At 42.0% G+C, this 18556-nt stretch overlaps 1 protein-coding gene across 13 annotated transcripts in view; it reads right to left on the bottom strand.

The window, feature by feature from the left end:
* VPS13D (vacuolar protein sorting 13 homolog D) overlaps positions 1 to 18556 on the bottom strand; it is a 315484-nt gene that overhangs the window by 252004 nt on the left and 44924 nt on the right. For 12 of the 13 annotated variants that reach the window (XR_013519796.1, XR_013519795.1, XR_013519794.1 and 9 more), the window contains 5 exons: positions 18355 to 18430; positions 17395 to 17565; positions 15597 to 15727; positions 13383 to 13515; positions 912 to 3125 (listed from right to left, as the gene is read on the bottom strand). Coding sequence is in view for 10 of the 13 variants with exons in the window: in XM_035307776.3 (XP_035163667.3) it covers positions 912 to 3125; positions 13383 to 13515; positions 15597 to 15727; positions 17395 to 17565; positions 18355 to 18430 (2725 nt within the window). In the remaining 3 variants the exon portion in view is untranslated. Of the gene's footprint in view, positions 1 to 911; positions 3126 to 13382; positions 13516 to 15596; positions 15728 to 17394; positions 17568 to 18354; positions 18431 to 18556 lie in introns of those variants that run through there. The other variant, XM_035307784.3, reaches the window with a different exon arrangement.

The raw sequence follows: 18556 nt of genomic DNA, 5'->3' as shown, positions 1-18556 counted from the left end.
CTTCACCAATAAATAAAGCCATGCTCTAGGACTTACCTAATCTCTGTGTGCCAAGACCAACAGACTGGACTGTTTGGTTTTGGCTGATCAGATCCAGAATACAAACACAAGCATTTTATTTTTAGAACCCTGGACCAACCCATTATAGAAGTAGATGGCAGAATATTAAAGAATATCCAAAAACTAAATTTCATTTTCTATTTACATCAACCCCTTGAGCTATCTTGGGCTAAAATATTTAACTAGGAAAGATCTACAGCTTAGGATCAAGAAAATCAGATATATTTGACCAAATTAAATAATACTTTAACAGCATCCATCCACTGAAGCACCTCTGTAAATGAGCATTAATCCAGTTTCAAACTGGAACACTTTAGAAAAATTAATTCCTGGCTGGGCATGCTAGCTCACATCTGTAATCCCAACACTTTGGGAGGCCGAGGCAGGCGGATCACCACCAGCCTGGCCAATGTGGTAAAACCCTGTCTCTACTAAAAATACAAAAATTAGCCAGGCCTGGTGGTGGATGCCTGTAATCCCAGCTACTTGGGAGGCTGAGGCAGGAAAATCACTTGAACCCAGGAGGCAGAGGTTGTAGTGAGCTGAGACCGCACCATTGCACTCCAGCCTGGGTAACAACAGCAAAACTCTCAAAAAACAAAACAAAACAAAAAAACAAAAATAAAGGTAAATAAATTCCTGTTTTGCCAAATATTACATTAAATGGAAAAGGGTGAAAACATGCCAACCTACCACAAGGCATTCTATTAAAACTCTTTTTGATTTCTTAAATATTAACTGAGGATTATTCTAAAAGAAAATGATTTTTGTTGTGCTGTTTCAGCAAAGGACTCCATGAGCTGGGTTTTCAATCATTAAACAAAATAGAACAAAAGATCAATGTTCCTCACCTTGACCTCTATGCAAAGATTCAAAGAAATCATGTCGTGTGAAATGAGCTTCCTCCTGACTATTGGCACTGCCAGACCTGGAAGGTGGGCAAAAGGTCCGGCTTCCTTCAGACCCAACAGCTTCTCTACCTGCCAACTGGGTACAATTCAAAGAATATAGTTTAATGTCCTTGATTTCCACCTGCAGGCGGTCACTTCTGGATTCATCATCTCCAGCCACAAAATTCTGGATGAATATCTGTCCCAAGTGTCCCACCAACAACTCAGGACTCCCCGGCTTCCGAGGGATAGAAACAACTGGTGATTCAATGTTTATGTTCAAGATTAGCTTTACAGTGTCCGAATGAGATGAAGCTAGGTCAAACCCATATATTTCATTTTCCTCTAAGATAAAGGGTTCCCGAGTCTTCCTTGGAGTTTCAAAGAGCGACACCATCTCGCTATACTCGGCAGTCTTGGTAGCTAGTACGGTGGTGACTTTGGTGGCTGCACTTTTCAGCATACTTCGAAAATTTTCTTCCAGTTCATCCATGGATAAAGTCAACTCCTTCAAAAACTTAGCAGAGTGGTTATAGTGTAAAGAAGCCATCTTCAGGTTGAGAAAACACTCCTGTTTAGATTTCTCAACAAACGTGAAACTCAAAGCTTCAGTGAGGGCTGCATCTTCCATTCTGACAAACACAGATTCAAAGTAGCCAATATCACTGATGATATTTTCATAGCCTACAGAATTCCCAATGCTGACAACATACTGGTTTTTAACATTATCATGTGTCAGATCCATAAGCTGCAAACAGCCGAGAGAACCATTCATGTCAAACATGCTACCCATTGAGACATTCACTTTGGTGCCACCTATACTCGCAGTTGCAATTTTTCTGCCATATTTCTCTCCATTGGCCATTCCCACTGTCCGAAGAAGCAGTAAGTTAAGCCTATGGATTTCCACTGCAACCTCAGTGTTTTGTTCATACGTAGACTGGTAGGTCCCTTGCTCTCTAAAGCTTCTTTCGAAATCAGTCATTAAAGGTTGAGGACTTAAATCATCTTTTTCTTTGGGAAAGGATTTTTGAAGAAAACCAATTAGCTCCACAATTGTCTCTGGATTGAGGATAATATCTAAATTATTCACCTGTAATGAAATCACCTGAAGAGTGCTATCCAAATTCATCGATGGGCACTCTGAACTCACAAACTGATATTCCAACTTAATAAGAGACTCCTGTTCTTTGCTGAGAATGTTGTCAAGCGAAACACTAGTAGCTGATCCATCGTTCACTGCAGCTTCATCAGCTATGTGGGCTGTATTTAGTCCAGAGACAGGAGACTGGGCCCTGCTATCCCGGAGGCTTCCTGTTGGAATATCAAAGCTCAAGTTCTTATGTGAGGCCATCAAAAGGTCAAAATCAGCACCATATGTCTGCATGGTATCTACCAGGAGCAAACCATGCACAGTTAGGGAGACTTCAGCATCATAAGGCCTCTTCACAAAGTGAGCATTGGTACCAAACACCTTGAGCACGGAAATATAGTGGCCGTTGCTCTCAACACCAAGCTGCATACAGTTAACTTTAAATTCCGCCAGGAGGAGCTGCGACTCCACCAGAACCTCCCGGGTATGCTGCTCCAACATCACAATGCTCTGGGTTAAATTCATTACCGAGTCCTGCAAACTTCCCCGCTGCTCCTCCTGGGGAAAAATCTTTTCTTTAATTTGAGTGTCCGAAGTTTTCATTTCTGGGGTGGTGAGGAGAGAAAAGCAATTCTTTAGTGCAGATATTTTATCTTCATTAATGTGGATTTTTAAGTCTGGTAAGTTGCCTGACAGCACGGCTCCTGGATATTTGGGATCTGAAGTGTAAATCAATCGACGCTCTAACTGCAGGTGAACGTTGAACTTCTCCACCACATGGGTTGGTCCCACATCAATATCCTGGACATGTTTCCAATTGTCTTTCACTCGTCCAACCATGATCTGGAGGTCCATAAATGACAGAGAGTACCTCTCATACATCTTTGTGCTCATTAAATGTGCTTGAAGCTGTTCTTCACTGAATTCAACTCCAGCAAAGGGAGGAGTTTTCTCTCCATTGCTGCTGCTTGTCTCGGGAGGTGGGGTGTTAGGAGGTGTGGCCAGGGGGGTCTTATATTCATCATCGCTAAACTGGGTCTCTTCAGATGCTGACCCATCCCTACTTTTTCTCTTAGAGTCATCTGTAGATAAAAAAGAGAAGATTCAAATACATGTCTGCTATTTCCCTCCTCTTTCCCTTATGAAAAATAGAGAATCAACCAACCCCAGTTTGTTTAAGAAAACTGATGAAACTCTAAGCATAACATCTGTGTTTACCATTGTCTAAGGGTGAACTTGCCTATTAATTTGGAAATCAGAACACAAATGTAAAAATATATGGACATGAGAAAAGCTGGAGGCCCCTGACATGAGCGCCACCTGCTGGCCCAACACTGCCTCCCCACCTTCTCCCCTGCCTTGCCATGGACATGGGCTGCTTTCACCAACCCTTCTTATGTCACTCTCTAGAGTCCTTTACTTCTTTTACTTTTCCTGTGTGTTCATTTGTTTCCCCCACTGGAATGTTCTTTTTTTTTTTTCTGTGAAATGAAGTCTCACTCTATCGCCCAGGCTAGAGCACAATGGCACGATCTTGGCTCACTGCAACCTCCGCCTCCTGGGTTTAAGCGATTCTGCTGCTGTCTCAGCCTCCTGAGTCACTGGGATTATAAGCAAGCATACACCACCATGCCCAGCTAATTTTTTTATATTTTTATTTAATTCTTTTTTGAGATAGAGTCTCTGTCACCCAGGCTGGAGTGCAGTGGTGCCATCTTGGCTCACTGCAACCTCTGCCTCCCAGGTAGCTGGCACTACAGATGCCCGCCACCATGCCTGGTTCAGCCTCCTGAGTAGCTGGCATTACAGATGCCCGCCACCATGCCCACCTAATCTTTGTACTTTTAGTAGAGACAGGTTTCACCATGTTGGCCAGACTGGTCTCAAACTCCTGACTTCAGGTGATCCACCCTCCTCAGCCTCCCAAAGTACTGAGATTACAGGTGTGAGCCACTGTGCCTGGCCAATTTTTTGGTATTTTTAGTAGCAACAGGGTTTCACCATGTTGGCCAGGTTGGTCTTGAACGCCTAACTTCATGTGATCCACCCACCTCAGCCTCCCAAAGTGCTGGGATTACAGGCCTGAGCCACCATGCCCAGCATCCACTGGAATGTGCTGAGAAGAGAGGTCTCATCTTTCTTGCTCCACACAGTCTTCCGAGTGCTAAGGTAGTGTGCGCTGAGCAATGACTGCTCAATATGCAATTTTGTAGCCCCAGAGCCACACTCAGCCCCTCTGTCTCCAGCTGAGCAGTGCCAAGACAACTATAAAAATACACCACCAGGGCTGGGCATGGTGGCTCACACCTGCATTCCCAGCACTTTGGAAGGCCAAGGTAGGCAGATTGCTTGAGGTTGGGAGTTCTAGACCAGCCTGGCCATCGTAGTGAAACCCCATCTCTACTAAAAATAAAAAAAAAATTAGCTGGGTGTGGTGGTGCACACTTGGAATCTCAGCTACTTGGGAGGCTTAGGTGGGAGGATCACTTGAACTCTGTACGTGGACCCTGTAGTGAGCCAAGATCACACCACTGTACTCCAGCTGGGCAACAAAGCAAGACTCTGTCTCAAAACAACAACAACAACAACAACAACAAAAATATACCATCAAGTTCTACCATCTATGTCTCTGATCCATATTTATGTTTTATAAGTTCACCTAGATGCTTTCTGTGGCTGTAAGATCCTTTGATACAGAGCAAATTCCCTTTTAACATTCCCCCAGCACCAAACTTCCCACTCCTGTGCAGGCCCTCTACCTTCTTCTCTTTCAAGTCTTCTCTGTGAAGATGAGGTTGAGATTATTTGATAAACTTCCTCAATTTCTTTTACCCCAAGAATCTCCTCATCCTTCTAACCTGTCTCAATGAACAGTTTGGGGACCTAAAGATTGTATTAATAAAATTAACTTCTAGGTAATTTTTACATATGCTCATAATCACAAACAGATGAAATCTCCATCCCTGAAATTAAGTGCTGGTAAATAATGTTTATTGAGACACACAGTGTGGCCAGGCTCAGTGGCTCATGCCTGTAATTCCAGCACTCTGGGAGGCCAAGGTGGATGGATCACTTGAGGTCAGGAGTTCCAGACCAGCCTGGCCAACATGGCAAAACCCCGTCTCTACTAAAAATACAAAAATTAGCCGGGTGTGGTGGTGCTTGGCTGTAATTCCAGCTACTGGGGAGGCTGAGGCAAGAGAATTGCTTGAACCCAGGAGACGGAAGATGCAGTGAGCTGAGATCGCACCACTGCACTCCAGCCTGGGCAATAGAGCAAGACTCTGTCTCAATCAATCAATAAATAAAAATAAAATACACAAGAAATACAAATAAAAACCACAATGAGATACCACCTCACACCCACAAACATGGCTATAATCAAAAAGACAAGACAGTAACAAGTGATGACAAAAATATGGAGAAAACGGAACCCTCCTAAACTGCTTGTCCAGCCATTTTGTAAAATCAATTTGCGCTGGGCACAGTGGCTCACGCCTGCAATCCCAGCACTTTGGTAAGCCAAGGCAGGTGATTACCTGAGGTCAAGAGTTGAGACCAGACTGACTAATGTGAAGAAACCCCATCTCTACTAAAGATACAAAACTTAGCTGGGCATAGTGGTGGATGCCTGTAATCCCAGCTACTCGGGAGGCTGAGGTAGGACAATCACTTGAACTCAGGAGGCAGAGGTTGGCGGAGCCAAGATCACACCACTGTACTCCTGCCTGGGCAACAGAGTAGAAACTCCATCTCAAACAAACAAAAACAATTTGGTACTTCCTCAAAATATTAAAACACGGAGTTACCACATGGCTCAGCAACTCCACTTCTAGGTATATATGTAAGATAATTAAAAATATATGTCATGTCTACATTGCAGAAATGGGGGTGTATAAAAAAGAAAAAAAAAATTTTTTTTAAATGTTTACACAAAAACCTGTACATGAATGCTCACAGCAGCACTATGCATAATAGCCAGAGTGGAAGCAACTCAAATGGCCATGAACAAACGAAAGAATAAACAAAACACGGAACAGTCATACAATGAACTATTAATCAGCTACACGAAGGAAGTAAGTATTAGTATATACTACAACACGGAAGAATCTTAAAAACATCATGCTAAATGGGAAAGCCAGACATAAAATGCCATACATGACATTATTCCATCATATGAAATGTTCAGAACAGACAAATACAGAGACAGAAAGATTAGTGGCTGCCAGGGGATGGGGAGTGGGAAGGAGAACTGGTGTTTAACAGGTACATACAGAGTTTCAGCCGGGGAGGATGCGAAAGTATCTTTTAAATAGCAGTGAGAATTGCACAGTTCTATCAACATACCAAAAAAATTATATATTTAAAAATTAGACCTGATATTAAGTAACAATGAGAATTGCAAATCCTATCAACGTACCAAAAACAACTGAACTATATGTTTAAAATTTAGAATTATATCTCAAGGAGGAACTCAAGATGGCGCTGTGATAACAACCCAGGATTTAAGCTCTCGGTTAATCCGCGGAGAGGTGAGTCAAAGCTGCATTTTCAGACTGATCTTTGTTGCCCACAGAACGGGGAAATTCCCAAGTATAAAGAAGATGCGGGACACCAGGCAGAGGCTCTGCCTGGAGAAGCCTGCAGCCGGGGTGGCGGCGGCCGGCCCTACCCAGCGATCCCCACAGGGCGCGCTTGTCCGGGTGCCCTGTTGAAACGGCAACCTGAGACTTGAGGGGGCTGAACTCGAGACTGAAAGGGACTTGGGCAGTGGGCCAGCCCAGGGGATTGCAGGGACACAGCGTGTGAAATAGTGCAGTGGGACAGACAAAACGGTGATTCCAAACGCTTGCCGTGGAGACCGTCCCTGAGGCGCTCCGTGGGGGAGGGGCGTCCACCATTACCAAGGCAACCCACCCCGACTGAGACACACGCCCACTGCTGACGCAGCCTGCAGTTGCCGAGGCAACCCGCCCCTACTGAGATACACGCCCACTGCTGACGCAGCCTGCCGTTGCCTAGGCAACCTGCTACAACAGAGAGACTCCGCTGCAGGGCCTAGCGCATGGTGGAGAACGCAGAAGAGCAACAGCCTGCAGCAACAGGGCGAGCCTCACAACAGCAGGGCGGAGCCTCGGCAGTCAAATAGTGATTAGACTGCCTCCTAGCTGGGCAGGACACCTCAACAGACATCCAAAAACAAAGCCCCAACCCCCCAAGACAGAGCATTTGAGAAAAAAAGGGGTTTTTTAATGAGCTCTGTTGCAGCAGAATCAAACATAGCAGCCTAACAGCCCTGAATGAAAAACAGAGCTCACAGCTCAGCAATTGAGCTCCTATAAAGTACAGACTGTCTCCTCAAGCAGCTCCCTGACCCCTCTATATCCAAAAGACTGACATGTGGCAGGCATCATCCTGGGACAAAGATAGCAGAAAAAGAAACTGGTAGCATCCCTCGCTGTTCCGCAGCTGCTACAGGTGTACCCCAGACAAGCAGGGCCTGGAGTGGACCTCAGCAGTCGTACAGCAAAGGGGCTAGACTGGTAGAAGGAAAACCAAGTAACAGAAATACTTCATCACCAACAATCTGGGTGTCCACTAAGAGACCCAATCGAAAAGTCAGCAACTACGCAGACGACAAGTGGATAAATCCACAAAGATGGGAAGAAACCAGCGCAAAAAGGAGGAAAACACCCGAAACCAGAACACCTCGCCTCCTAGAAAGGACCAAAATTCCTCACCAGCAAGGGAACAAAGCTGGACGGAGAACGACTGTGATGAAATGACGAAATTAGACTTCAGAAGATGGATAATGACAAACTTTTGTGAGCTAAAAGAACATGTATTAAATCAATGAAAAGAAACTAAGAACCTTGAAAAAAGATATGAAAAAAGATTTGAGGAAATGATGACAAGAATGGATAACTTAGAGAGGAATATGAATGAACTAAAGGAGCTGAAAAACACAATACGAGAACTTTGTGAAGCATGCACAAGTTTCAATAGCTGAATTGACCAAGCAGAAGAAAGAATATCTGAAGTCGAAGATCAACTCAATGAAATAAAACGAGAAACCAAGATCAGAGAAAAAAGCGCAAAAAGGAAGGAACAAAGTCTCCAAGAAATGTGGGACTATGTGAAAAGACCTAACCTACATTTGATAGGTGTACCAGAAGGGGACGAAGAGAATGAATCCAAGCTGGAAAATACTCTTCAGGACATCATCCAGGAAAATTTCCCCCACCTAGCAAGACAGGTCAACACTCAAATGCAGGAAATACAGAGAACACCACAAAGATATTCCACAAGAAGAGCAACCCCAAGGCACATAATCATCAGATTCAACAAGGTTGAAATGAAGGAGAAAATACTAAGGGCAGCCAGAGAGAAAGGTCGGGTCACCCACAAAGGGAAGCCCATCAGACTCACAGCAGATCTCTCGGCAGAAACACTACAAGCCAGAAGAGAGTGGGGGCCAATATTCAACATTCTTAAAGAAAAGAACTTTCAACCCAGAATTTCACATCCAGCCAAACTGAGCTTCATAAGTGAAGGAAAAATAAAATCCTTCGTGAACAAGCAAGTACTCAGAGATTTTGTCACCACCAGGCCTGCTTTACAAGAGCTCCTGAAAGAGGCACTACACATAGAAAGGAACAACCAGTACCAGCCATTACAAAATCACACTAAATGCTAAAGAGCATCAACATAATGAAGAATCTACAACAACTAACAGGCAAAACAGCCACTTAGCATCAAAATGGCAGTATCAAATTCACACATAACCATATTAACCCTAAATGTAAATGGACTAAATGCACCAATCAAAAGACACAGACTGGCAAATTGGATAAAAATCCAAAACCCATCAGTGTGCTGTATTCCGGAAACCCATCTCACATGCAAGGATACACAAAGACTCAAAATAAAGGGATGGAGGAAGATTTACCAAGCAAATGGAGAGCAAAAAAAAGCAGGAGTTGCAATTCTCATCTCCGATAAAATAGACTTTAAAGCAACAAAGATCAAAAGAGACAAAGAAGGCCATTACATAATGGTAAAAGGATCGATACAACAAGAAGAGCTAACGATCCTAAACATATATGGACCCAATACAGGAGCACCCAGATACATAAGGCAAGTTCTTAATGACCTACAAAGAGACTTAGACTCCCACACAATAATAGTGGGAGACTTTAACACTCCACTGTCAATATTAGACAGATCAACCAGACAGAAAATCAACAAGGATATCCAGGACTTGAACTCAGACCTGGAGCAAGCAAACCTGATAGACATTTACAGAACTCTCCACCCCAAATCCACAGAATATACATTCTCAGCACCACATCACACCTACTCTAAAATTGACCACATAATTGGAAGTAAAGCACTGCTCAGCAAATGCAAAACAACTGAAATCATAACAAACAGCCTCTCAGACCATAGTGCAATCAAGTTAGAACTCAGAATTCAGAAACCAACCCAGAACCGCACAGCTTCATGGAAACTGAACAACTGGCTCTTGAATGTTGACTGGGTAAACAATGAAATGAAGGCAGAAATAAAGAAGTTCTTCGAAACTAATGAGAACGAAGACACAACATGCCAGAATCTCTGGGACACATTTAAAGCAGTCTCTAGAGGAAAGTATATAGCAATAAGTGCCCATATGAGGAGAATGGAGAGATCCAAAATTGACATCCTATCGTCAAAATTGAAAGAGCTAGAGGAGCAAGATCAAAAAAACTCAAAACCCAGCAGGAGACAAGAAATAACTAAGATCAGAGCTGAACTGAAGGAGATTGAGACACGACAAACCCTTCAAAAAATCAATAAATCCAAGAGCTGGTTTTTTTGAAAAGATCAACAAAATAGACAGACCACTAGCCAGATTGATTAAAAATAAAAGAGAGAACAACCAAATAGATGCAATAAAAAATGATAAAGGGGAAATCACCACAGACTCCACAGAAATTCAAACCATCATCAGAGAATATTACAAACAACTCTATGCACATAAACTAGTAAACCTGGAAGAAATGGATAAATTCCTGGACTCCTGCGTCCTCCCAAGCCTAAACCCGGAGGAAGCTGAAACTATGAATAGACCAATAACAAGGTCAGAAGTCGAGGCAGCAATTAAGAGCCTACCACACAAAAAAAGCCCAGGTCCAGATGGGTTCACAGCCGAATTCTACCAGACACACAAAGAGGAGCTGGTACCATTCCTTCTAAAACTATTCCAAATAATCCAAAAAGAGGGAATTCTTCCCAAATTATTTTATGAGACCAACATCATCCTGATACCAAAACCCAGCAGAGACCCAACAAGAAAAGAAAACTTCCGGCCAATATCCATGATGAACATAGATGCAAAGATCTTCAATAAAATATTGGCAAGCCAAATGCAACAGCAAATCAAAAAACTTATTCATCATGATCAAGTAGGATTCATCCCGGGGATGCAAGGCTGGTTCAACATACGCAAGTCTATAAACGTAATTCACCACATAAACAGAACCAAAAACAAAAACCACATGATTATCTCAATTGACGCAGAGAAGGCATTTGACAAAATACAACAGCCCTTTATGCTAAAAACCCTCAATAAACTCGGTATCGATGGAATGTATCTCAAAGTAATAAAAGCTATTTATGACAAACCAACAGCCAATATCATACTGAATGGGCAAAAACTGGAAGCATTCCCTTTGAAATCCGGCACTAGACAAGGATGCCCTCTCTCACCACTCCTATTCAATATAGTACTGGAAGTTCTAGCCACAGCAATCAGGCAAGAAAAAGAAATAAAGGGTATTCAAATAGGAAAGGTGGAAGCCAAATTGTCTCTATTTGTAGACGACATGATAGTATACCTAGAAGACCCCACCGCCTCAGCCCAAAAACTCCTGAAACTAATAAGCAATTTCAGCAAAGTCTCAGGATATAAAATCAATGTGCAAAAATCACAAGCATTCGTCTACACCAATAACAGACTTAAAGAAAGCCAAATCAAGAACAAACTGCCATTCACAATTGCTACAAAAAGAATAAAATACCTTGGAATGCAACTCACAAGGAACGTAAGAGACCTCTTCAAGGAGAACTACAAGCCACTGCTCAATGAAATCAGAGAGGACACAAACAGATGGAGAAACATTCCATGTTCATGGTTAGGAAGAATTAATATCATGAAAATGGCTATACTGCCCAAAGTAATTTACAGAATCAACGCTATCCCCATCAAGCTACCATTGACTTTCTTCACAGAACTGGAAAAAACCACCATGAACTTCATATGGAACCAAAAGAGAGCCCGCATAGCCAAATCAATTCTAAGCAAAAAGAACACAGCGGGGGGCATCACACTACCGGATTTCAAACTATACTACAAGGCTACAGTAATCAAAACAGCATGGTACTGGTACCAAAACAGAGATATAGACCAATGGAACAAAACAGAGGCACTGGAGGCAACACAACATATCTACAACTATACAATCTTTGATAAACCTGACAAAAACAAGCAATGGGGAAAGGATTCCCTGTTTAACAAATGGTGTTGGGAAAACTGGCTAGCCATGTGCGGAAAGCAGAAACTGGACCCCTTTCTGACACCTTACACTAAAATTAACTCCAGATGGATTAAAGACTTAAACATAAGACCTGGCACCATAAAAACCCTAGAAGGAAATCTAGGCAAAACGATCCAGGACATAGGAGTAGGCAAGGACTTCATGAACAAAACACCAAAAGCATTGGCAACAAAAGCCAAAATAGACAAATGGGACCTAATGAAACTCCACAGCTTCTGCACGGCAAAAGAAACAGTCACTAGAGTGGATCGGCAACCAACAGAATGGGAAAAAATTTTTGCAGTTTACCCATCTGACAAAGGGCTGATATCCAGAATTTATAAAGAACTCAAACAGATTTACAAGAAAAAAACAAACAAGCCCATTCAAAAGTGGGCAAAGGATATGAACACTTTACGAAAGAAGACATATATGAGGCCAACAATCATATGAAAAAATGCTCATCATCACTGGTCATCAGAGAGATGCAAATCAAAACCACACTGAGATACCATCTCACGCCAGTTAGAATGGCGATCATTAAAAAAGCTGGAGACAACAGATGCTGGAGAGGATGTGGAGAAAAAGGAACACTTTTGCACTGTTGGTGGGAGTGTAAATTAGTTCAACCATTGTGGAAGACGGTGTGGCGATTCCTCAAGGCCTTAGAAATAGAAATTCCATTTGACCCAGCAATCCCATTACTGGGTATATACCCAAAGGACTATAAATCATTCTACTATAAGGACACATGCACACGAATGTTTATTGCAGCACTGTTTACAATAGCAAAGACCTGGAATCAACCCAAATGCCCATTGATGATAGACTGGATTGGGAAAATGTGGCACATATACACCATGGAATATTATGCAGCAATCAGAAATGAGGAGTTCATGTCGTTTGTAGGGACATGGATGAATCTGGAGAACATCATTCTCAGCAAACTGACACAAGAACAGAAAATGAAACACCGTATATTCTCACTCATAGGCGGGTGATGAAAAATGAGAACACATGGACACAGAGAGGGGAGTACTAAACACAGGGGTCTATTGGGGGGAAAAGGAGAGGGCCAGTGGGAGGGGGAGGGGGGGAGGGATAGCCTGGGGAGAAATGCCAAATGTGGGTGAAGGGGTGAAAGCAAACAGAACACACTGCCATGTGTGTACCTATGCAACTGTATTGCATGCTCTGCACATGTACCCCAAAACCTAAAATGCAATAAAAAAATAAGAAAAAAAAAAAAAAAGAATTATATCTCAATAAAGCTATTTTTTTTTTTTTTCGGTATTTTTTTTTATTGCATTTTAGGTTTTTGGGTACATGTGAAGAACATGCAGGATTGTTGCATAGCTACACACATGGCAATCTGATTTGCTGCCTTCCTCCCCTTCACCTATATCTGGCATTTCTCCCCATGCTATCTCTCCCCAACTCCCCACCCCCGCGATGTCCCTCCCCTATTTCCCCACAACAGATCCCAGTGTGTGATGAATAAAGCTGTAATTTTAAAAATAACAAGTGAACTCTGGGGCCTTAAAATGTTATATAAACATTTTATTAGGCTTTACTGAGATAATCATAGATAGGTCGATCTACCAAAATAGGTTTTCATTATTTCATTATTTTAAAAGTTACAAGTGAATCTTGAAGTTAAAAATCTTATATAAATTTTTTATTAAGCTTTACTTAGATAATCATAGATAGGTTGATCTACCAAGATAGGTTTTCATGATTTCCCACTCACACTATATATACCTTGGGTATTCGTCAAAAGCATTCTTCCTAGATCCACAACAACTAACACAGGATTCTTGAATTTGAAATCATCAGGAAATATCACCTGAGGGGCAGAAATATCCAGTCGCACTGTCCATCGTTTACTCTCCTCCTGTAAAAGTAAATTAGCCATTAACCATAACTGCCGAAACCCAACAGCTGTAACCGTGGTGCTCAAGCGTTTCTGGAAGCAACAGCTAGGATTATGGAGTGACGTAGGGGTCTACTGTATTACAGCAAAAAGTCGAAGACAAAAGTAGATGCAAATGCTTAAGGACCTGAGAAATTACCACAGGCAAATGTCTGAACAGGGGAGAAAAAAAAACAGCAAATAACTAAATAGGGGGAGAGTCTGTACTTAAGAAAGATGTTGTTTCTAATTTACAGGGTTTAATACTTTAAAGGACTGCAGAAATTATGAAATTGAAATAAACATTTTTACTTACTGGGGGCATTGGTCATCATGAACTTTCATGTCAAAATATCTTAGTGAAAAACAAGCTTTGACATTTGAAATATAAATTACATACCAATTCATGATTTGTTCATTGTTCTTCCCTCCAACCAAAATCAGCCTCAGCTGTATGTATGTGGCAAAAGCTAATTTATGTTACCAAAAAGAAACCTCCTTTGTTTATGATACTAATTGTCATACTTTATTTAGAAACATACACACACATATATACACACACACCCCAAAACAAAAAACAGAACTAATTCTCCATCCCATACTACACACCCCATTTTACTTGGATGATTTCTGCCATCCCTGACACCTATGACTTACTCTGCACTGCCCAAAAGAAGCCACACTTTTTCTCACTGTGCCACCTGATGCTGTATTGCAGGAGTGTACCTCCATGCCACCTTAGAAACTGTACTTTACTGGACTGTTCTGTTTTCCTGAAACAAGGTCTCACTCTGTTGCCCAGGCTAGAGTGCAGATCATAGCTCACTGTACCCTCCAGTTCCTAGGCTCAAGCAATCCTCCCACCTCAGCTTCCTGAACAGCTGGGACGACAGGTATGTGCTACCAGATCCAGCTAATTTTTTATTTTTTGTAGAGACAGGGTCTCACTATGTTGCCCACTCCCAAACTCCTGAGCTCAAATGATCCTCCCACATCAGCATCCCAAAGTGCTGGGATTGGGCCACCTCACCCAGCCTACCTAGTGGACCCTGAAGATGTCTCTTAGCTCTCCCTATCTATGGCATCTTCATGATCCCTGGTCATTTGGCATCACAAAGTGCCTATCATCACACCCTAGAAACTCTCACGTGAAAAACACATAAAGTATCAGGTCTGGAAAAGAAAACAAAGACGAGTCTTTTTTTTTTCTTTTTGAGAAGGAGTCTTGCTCTGTTTCACTGGTTGGAGTGCAGTGGAGCAATTTCAACACACTACAACCTCCACCTCTCAGATTCAAGTGATTCCCCTGCCTCAGCCTCCTGAGTAGCTGAGATTACAGGGACCCACCACCATGCCTGGCTAATTCTTGTATTTTTAGTAGAGATGTGGGTTTTACCAGGTTGGCCAGGCCAGTCTTGAACTCCTGACCTCAAGTGATCTGCCTCCTTTGGCCTCCCAAAGTGTTGGGATTACAGGTATGAGCCACCGCACCCAGCCCAAAGATGAGTCTTGAAAGTAACCTCAATCTGGTCCAAGAAGACACAGAATCTAGTCATATTCATTCATTTTATTAGCTAAACCCTGACTATAAAAGACACAAGGCCGGGTGAGATGGCTTAAGCCTGTTATCCCAGCACTTGGGAAGCTGAGGCAGGCAGATCACAAGTTCAAGGGTTCAAGACCAGCCTGGCCAATATGGTGAAACCCTGCCTCTACTAAAACTACAAAAGTTAGCCGGGTGTGGTGCACCAGTAGTCCCAGCTACTTGGGAGTCTGAGGTAGGAGCATCGCTTGAACCTGGGAGGCAGAGGTTGCAGTGAGCCAAGATCATGCCACTGCACTCCAGACTGGGAGATGGAGCAAGACTCCATCTAAAAAAAAAAAAAAAAAACCACACAAGATTTTATTTTATTTTATGCTGGCTGATAAGAATTTAATATTTTCAGTTTATTCAATCACCATAACTGATACAAGTAAGCTTATCTACAGTAGGTAGTGACTTGATGGAAAGAATTTCTGCCCCTTCTGCAGTCCCCAAAAAGTGTTCATGGATGCCCACTTACAATGAAATCACCCACTAGCAAACGATCAAGAGTTTGCCGGATTTCTGCCTTGGTCTGCATCTTCAGCTTGTTATATTGTCTTCGGGCAGCTTCAGCCACTCTCAACTCAAGTTCAGACTGATAACCAAAACCTGCAAGGTGGGAAATATACAAGAGAGTCAGAATTTTCACACAGCTGGATGAACAAAAGTGCAACATCAATTTTCACCAAGAATTTCCATCAAAGCTTAAAAAAAAATCAGGTTGGACATGGTGGCTCACACTCATAATCCCAGCACTTTGGGAGGCCAAAGTAAGAGAATCATCTGAGCTCCACCATGCCTAACTAATTTTTTTTTTTTTTAGTAGAGATGAGGTCTCACTGCAGGCTGGTCTCAAACTCCTGGGCTCAAGCAATTTGACCTTGGCCTCTCAAAGCTCTAGGATTACAGGTGTGAGCCACTGTGCCTGGCCACTTTCTATATTCTATCATTAACAAAGCAATGAGGTCACAGCATTTACGACTACTGTTTACACGAAGAGACTAAAAAACTAGTCCAAAAACTAGAATAGCTTCATTGTAATAAAGGGGGAAGAGATATTTAGGAGAATACTATTGTTTTATAAATCTCCCTATCCATAAGAAATACTTTTTCTGCACCTACTGTTTCAAATCTTTTGGGGGAACAAAGGGAGGCATAAATAAATCAATGATGACATCTATAACTTTGCAGTATTTAATGCTGCACCAAAGAAGTCAAAGAGACCACTGATCCTGTCACCTAGAAGGAAATTCTTGAACATTCCTCCTCAGTTCACTGGTCTAAAATATCCTGGTAGCCAAGGAAACCACTGTCCTAGTGAAATGAAAAGGATGGAGATCATCGCTTTTCAGTTCCAGGATACAGATTTCCAGTTATAATGCTGGCTGAAAATACAGCAGTAGTTAAATCAAATCATGAAACTATTTTATCCCTGCAGTACCTTCATCTATTTTTATAAGAATGTTTTGTAGTCGAGAAATCTAAAAGAGATGCAAACTCCCCCATACAATAGAATTGTATGCCTTTCAATGACTCTTGGTAATTCTATTACCAAGTAATACTATTTTATTGCCTTTCAATTACTCTTGGTAATTTTTTTTTTTCTTTTGAGACAGAGTTTTGCTCTTGTTGCCCAGGCTAGAGTGCAATGGCACAATCTCAGCTCACTGTAACCTCCGCCTCCCTGGCTCAAGCAATTCTCCTGCCTCAGCCTCCTGAGTAGCTGAAATTACAGGCATGTGCTACCACCCCCAGCTAATTTTGTATTTTTAGTAGAGATGGGGTTTCTCCATGTTGGTTAGGCTGGTCTCAAACACCTGACCTCATGTGATCCACCCATCTTGGCCTCCCAAAGTGCTGGGATTACAGGCATGAGCCACCTCACCCAGCTGGTAATATTTTAAGACAGGTGCTAATTCAAAGGTAGTGGCTTTCAAAAAGTACAACTGCTATTCTTTGGTGCCATTATTCAGAATGATAATATAAAATAAAAATGGGGGGTGAAAAGGAATGAAAAGTATGAAAAAATGCATGCTAAATGGAGGCAAACAAAGAGAATATATTTAAGGATATAGATTTCTCTTGGAAAAGACTGTCCACAAACCTCTACCCTGATTTAGTAACAGGACAGGGCAACCCTATCGACCTACTCTGCCGGCCTTTTCTGTCACTATCAGATCATTTGAATGTGTAATAACCCTTGTCCTGAACACCAGAACTAACAGTAAAGATGTTTTTAAAAAAGAACATAAGATCAAACAAACAAAAAAGTTAACCTGAGGTATGAACCTTTCCCTTGTAGAAAAAGTCCGCCACTTTTTTAATGGCCTGGGGATTGTATATGATGTTCAAGGGCCTTGTGCTGACATCGAGCCGCCTCTCAAAGTGGCTATGTGCTGGATTTCTCTCATACAGCATCTCAAAAACTGGGTCATCTGGGTCTGCAGCTAAAGGAAAGAATAGAAATAAGAACATGGAACAAAGCAAAAACAATAACCTTATTCTTAATAGACCTGTGAGGAATTCTGGAAAAGAAGACATTTTCTAAATTATTTTCCAATTAGTTCATATATATGCCTATCTTTAAAATAGAAAGCCTAATAAGGATTGACTGTTTAATTTTCCACTGGAATCATGTAGACTGGTCTGTTGTATTAGCTCCCACATCATGGAAACCAAGAATCGGAAGGCCCTGCAAAGTTTCCCAGTTAGCCCCAGGTTTGCAGCTCCACTGAGAAGACCAGGCTGTCTCCAAGTCAAATCCGGGTCCACACAGCAAACCACCGTGCACAAAACAGAAAATATCCCTCTTTTACTACTGATTAAAGACTATTGATCTTGTTTTGCTGGAAGCCCACCAAAAAAGAATTTTTTAATTAAATTTAAAAAAAAAAAAAAAAAAAAAGGTCAGGCATGGTGGCTCACACCTGTAATCCCAGCACTTTGGGAGACCCAGGAGGGTGGAGAGCTTGAACTCAGGAGTTCAAGACCAGCCTGGACAACATGGCAAAACCCCATCTTTACTAAATATACTAAAATTATCCAGACATGGTGGCACATGCCTGTAATCTGGCTAAGGCATGAGAATCACTGAAACCCAGGAAACGGAGGTTGCAATGAGCCTAGATCATGCCACTGCACTCCAGCCTAGGCAACAGAGCAAGACCCCATCTCAAAAAAAAATTATTTCAAAAAATTCTTAAATTAAAAACAAAAAACAGCATAGGACAAAATACCTGGGTAATGATCACTTCTGTCTGCAGATGTAGTCTGTAGACCAAAAGATTGTGAGACTCTGCCAACTTCTTTTTGCTATTAAACAAACACACAAGAATGCATAAATGTCAGGGTGAGACAATTCACTAAACACACCCATCTTACCCGTTAGCATCACAGCCCATTAGCATAATAAAATCAAAACTCACTTCACAGCAGATT

The sequence above is a fragment of the Callithrix jacchus genome, chromosome 7 (assembly GCF_049354715.1).
Source record: "Callithrix jacchus isolate 240 chromosome 7, calJac240_pri, whole genome shotgun sequence".
Taxonomy (NCBI): domain Eukaryota; kingdom Metazoa; phylum Chordata; class Mammalia; order Primates; family Cebidae; genus Callithrix; species Callithrix jacchus.
This window is presented reverse-complemented; position numbering and strand designations above follow the sequence as displayed.